This window comes from Pinus tabuliformis, chromosome J (genome assembly GCF_031772625.1).
Source record: "Pinus tabuliformis cultivar Carrire ecotype Pingquan chromosome J, CPIR1, whole genome shotgun sequence".
Classification (NCBI taxonomy): Eukaryota; Viridiplantae; Streptophyta; class Pinopsida; order Pinales; family Pinaceae; genus Pinus; species Pinus tabuliformis.
This window is the reverse complement of record NC_142295.1, coordinates 953,020,636-953,025,226: the sequence shown is the minus strand read 5'-3', so window position 1 is coordinate 953,025,226 and position 4,591 is coordinate 953,020,636. Positions and strand designations below refer to the sequence as shown.

The window sequence follows — 4,591 nt, the reverse complement described above, 5'->3', positions numbered from 1 at the left end:
CATTTTATAAAGAAAATACACATTTAGGTTATGTTCATGACAAGGTTTAGAATGCCAAAATAAAGAGCTAATAGGACGAATTTAGATTTCAACTTCATTCATCTAGGTGTTTACTTTAGATGCAGGGTTTTCATGAGGTCAAAGAGAAAATTGGGAGGTGGGTGCTAGATACTAGAAACACTAGAATTGGACAAACAAGTTATATGTAAATTTTGAATATTCTTTGGTAGTTGAAAGCTATGATGGAGCAAGTCTTGGTGGAAAGACCTAAAACTCAACATGAAATTCTCCTACTTATTTGACGAAATACAACAACATACTAAAAAGCTCATGAACAAACTTTCATTCCTTACCATAAAACTAGTAGACCTTGAGTTCTCCACCTATGATGAAGAGGGTAATACACCTTAAACCATTCAAGTTGACTCTCCTTCATCATAGATGTCTCTTCACTTTTTTGTTGAAATCTCATAGTAATATTCTAACTCACTTCATACATATTGTTAATATAGTTATATCTTAATATGTTTTATTATATCTTCAATTCTGTTACACAATAAAGACCATATAAATGGACAAAAACTCTATTAATATACTACTAGTCTAGCTTCCTTAATCACAAACCAATAAACATAAAATATGACATATACATTATTTTGCTCAAATAATATAATCTCTACTTAATTTAAAAAAAATAAAAATAAAGAAAATATTAAAATTTATTATGTGAAAATACATATATGGACCAATTTAAATACATTTCATATTATTAATAAAATTATAGTTTGTGAGAGATTTTTCGGCCAAAATCACATGAAATATCATTTGTTCACAAATGATATTCCATGTGACTCTCACAATCTTAATATGGATCACAGAACACTGAACTCTAAAATTATAGTTAATTTTTTTATTATTTTTTGGAAATATAAAGCTTAATAAAATTGTAAAAATCCAATATAACTTTTTAACGAACTATATTTGAAAATGTGAAGAATTTAATTGACTTTCATAAACTTTTAAGATGGCAATATTCCAATAGACTTTCATGGATTCCGATGGATACACGCTAGTTTCGAAGGGAATAGAAAGTAAAGCAAAGTGCACCGCCTCATATACCTTCAACGTTTCATGGATTACGATGGATACACGCTAGTTTCGAAGGGAATATAAAGTAAAGCAAAGTGCACCGCCTCATATACCTTCAACGCCTAACACTACTCGCGGCATCGTGTAATCTTTGAAGGGCATAATCAGAATCTAACTTTATCTAATGATGTAAAAGTGCCATGGCTCTCATTTTTTCTTAAACCATTGTCGTGAAGAGCAAAATACTCATCAACTTTTTCTTTGTCTTTAAGTGCAGAACACCTCTGAAAGAATATTATAGGTGTAGTCGCGACATCTTCTAAAGTTTTGGCATTCCCTGAATGTAGTTACGTCCTACATCAACAAAATTCTAGATAAACTTGATAAATTCTAGTTAAGTGAGAAGGAGTTGAAGTTGATTACAGATTTAGAGAATATTTTGATAAGAGAGAACTTTCGCGACTGTTTATCCCATTCTTGAAATTTACCAACTTTTAAAATTTAAAATAAAATATAGATAAAATTGATCAGTGAGAAGGATAATCATCAGCGCTGTAAAGAACGCTTCGAAAGTGATGTCAATCATGCACGTGGAAAGTGAAAGCGAAGAATATAAGAGCGGACGGTAGCAGATAAAGATACCATATCCATCATTTAAACCTAATGGATTTTCCTCATCGGTAGATGCCACTTTTAAAAATATGGTGCTATTCCTTTCCATGGTGAATATTGCCCACATGCACATATTCTCCACTCACCCCTTGTGTATATAAGCCCATCCCATAACATAGAATCACCACCACCATCTCATTTCCTGCTATCTGAGCTTACTCATTTTTGTTTTTGTTTATTTCATTGGCGTTCGGCATACTGTGAATCATTCAATCCATGGCATACTATGGGGAGTACGATTCATGCCAAGAGAAGAACGAGAGGATTTACGAGTCCCCGCCCATTTCAGGCTATGGCTATCAGCAGCAGCCACCACGTTCCCCTTACGACCCATGTCCTAATGCAACAGGAGGAGGCTATGGAGTTAATGAGTATGGAGGCCCTGCAGCTTATAACAAGTATAATGCAGGAGGAGGCCGCATGATGAGCGGCCAGCAAATAATTCCACAAGGCCAGATCGTGAGGATGTGCAATAAGGCCAATCCTGACTACGCTTTGGCTATCAGAGATGGCCGGGCCGTCATGGCCTTCTACAATCCCAATGATCCCACAATGGTAACAGTCCCAAATTCTCATATGCCTGCATAGATTCTGTTAATGTATATATTTTCTTGATGGATATTTGTTGATATATACTATGTATATATGTATGCATGCATGCAGCAATGGGTGAAGGATGAAAGCTGGGGTAACCAGGTGAGGGACCAAGTGGGTCATCCTGCTTTTGCTCTGGTGAACAAAACCACGGGTCAAGCTCTTCGCCATGCCATTGCTGAATGTCAGGAGGTGCTGCTCACTCAGTACGAGGGCCCGTCTTCTTATGATGAGAACATACTGTGGAGTGAGAGTGAGGACATGGGTTATGGATATCGAACGGTAAGGATGGTCAACAACATTGGACTCAACCTGGACGCATTCCAGGGCGACCAGAGGAGCGGAGGAATCAGAGATGGGACTCGCGCTGTGCTGTGGAAATGGAACAAGCAGGACAACCAGCTCTGGAAGCTCTCCCCTTGCTATTAACTGCTACATGTTACTATATCTAGTATTATACAGTGTTACTATTGAGATGGCCGATATCAGTAGGAGACGATGCCTAGCATAGCATACCATAGCAGCTACCACATGGATATGAAAGGATAGGGTGGCTGATTATTATAGTAATTAAGATCAGAAAATATAGACCAGAGACGTCTGTGTGCGCATGTAGCTTTTTATCATCTCATAAATAAATAAAGCCGTTTCAGATTGTCAAATTTATACACTCACTAATCTTGCTGGCGTGCCTCTGCATTAAAAACTGCTGTACATCTTCACAGCATGGGATTATATTAACGTATTATGAATGGTTAGCATGGTTTAAATAACAGGATGGTTGTGCATAATTTCTCTTCAAATTAAGTATAGTGGATGGGATAACTTCTTCCATTGTTTCACGACAACCGCCAAAGAGATCGACGCAGACTTATGATTGTTTAATGGTTTTACATAAACGAGAGGCTTCAGTGTAGCCACTAGATCTTTAATGCCTCTTCGCTTTAGATTGTTAGATCGATCGATTATTAACAGACAACTCATTTTGCAGACAATGGGTACCATATTGATGGAGATAAACTTGGCACCAAGGGTAAAACAAAAACTTGGAATCATTACGACATTTCGCACGTCATTTTAGTATTAAATCTATAAATAATACATGTTTTTGATGATTTGAAAACTTTAATATATTAAAGTTTTTATAATTTATATAATTAATATTGACACAATAATATTGTAGGGATTAAAATTTATCCAATCTAGGTTTCATTCTAGTTAGATAAGTAGTATTCAATTTTGATATTGATTTTAGTTAGAGAAATAGTATTTAATTTTGATTTTGATTTTGATTTTTTTTCAAAAATAATAATATAAGTAAATAATTTTTAAGTTATATGATTCTTATATAGAGTGTAAATAAATAATTTTATTAATTTTTTTTTTTTATAGGATATTTTTTTTTTATAGGATTATTTTTTTTATATAGATTGTAATTTTAGGAACTAGTGTTGCACTAATGTCATCTATGTATATTTTTTCAAGTGTTTTTGGAGTTTTTATTTGACTTATAAGTAGAAAGTGTGAAATATAAAGTTTATATGAAATTCTAAATTATTTCATTTTCACTTAAAAATAATAATTTATTTTAACTTATGAATATTGAAAACCAAAACAAAATTAACTCTTCAAATTGAAGTATAACTTTTCTTTTCAAATTTGATCCTTGATAAGAGGAAGTATGGGTTGTTTAGACTAAGGTGTATGTAACTCTTCCTTTCAAATTTGATCCTTGATAAGAGGAGAAGAGTATGGTTTTTTTTGTACTAGGGTCTATGAATATGTGTTAAATATTTTAGAGTGTGGAAAAGTAAATTAATGCTATTTAAAATGAAAATGAAAAAGCAACTTATATTGCTCGCACAAAGATGATACCCATCGGTTTATTATGAACATATGAGCCTTAAAAGTGCGAATAGGCATTTTCCACTACATAATTGCAAGGATGAGTTTCCTAATGGACAAATTTGTTATTATATCAAAATTCACAACATACAAATTTAATATTTACATTTCGAGTTAAATGGTTTTTTTGTACTTCTCATTTTTTAAATAGCTTTTAAACTCTTTTAGTTTATTAAGATTTCTAATTTGGTACATTATCTATGCTTCGAAAAGGTTGGCCTAACTTTTTTTTAATACTTATACATATTTTAACAATTATTAAAGATGGAATCTTTGATAATTATGCACTAGATGAAATTTAGATTTTTTTACAATAAGATAGAGAAGAGTG

At 33.0% G+C, this 4,591-nt stretch overlaps 1 protein-coding gene across 1 annotated transcript; it reads left to right on the top strand.

Moving 5' to 3' along the window:
- Window positions 1–1,870: 1,870 nt before the first annotated feature.
- On the top strand, window positions 1,871–3,021 carry LOC149229976 (ricin B-like lectin R40G3). The gene is made up of 2 exons (XM_089378796.1): window positions 1,871–2,316; window positions 2,425–3,021. The coding sequence occupies exons 1-2, from the start codon at window positions 1,978–1,980 to the stop codon at window positions 2,782–2,784; spliced, it is 699 nt and encodes a 232-aa protein (XP_089234922.1). The 5' UTR covers window positions 1,871–1,977; the 3' UTR covers window positions 2,785–3,021.
- Window positions 3,022–4,591: the final 1,570 nt, after the last annotated feature.

What these genes read in the sequence shown, in the direction of transcription:
- LOC149229976 (XM_089378796.1), top strand. Translation starts at nt 1,978, where the DNA reads ATGGCATACTATGGGGAGTACGATTCATGCCAAGAGAAGAACGAGAGG. An exon ending in ATCCCAATGATCCCACAATG is followed by an intron (nt 2,317 to 2,424) that starts GTAACAGTCCCA and finishes GCATGCATGCAG; the next exon opens with CAATGGGTGAAGGATGAAAG.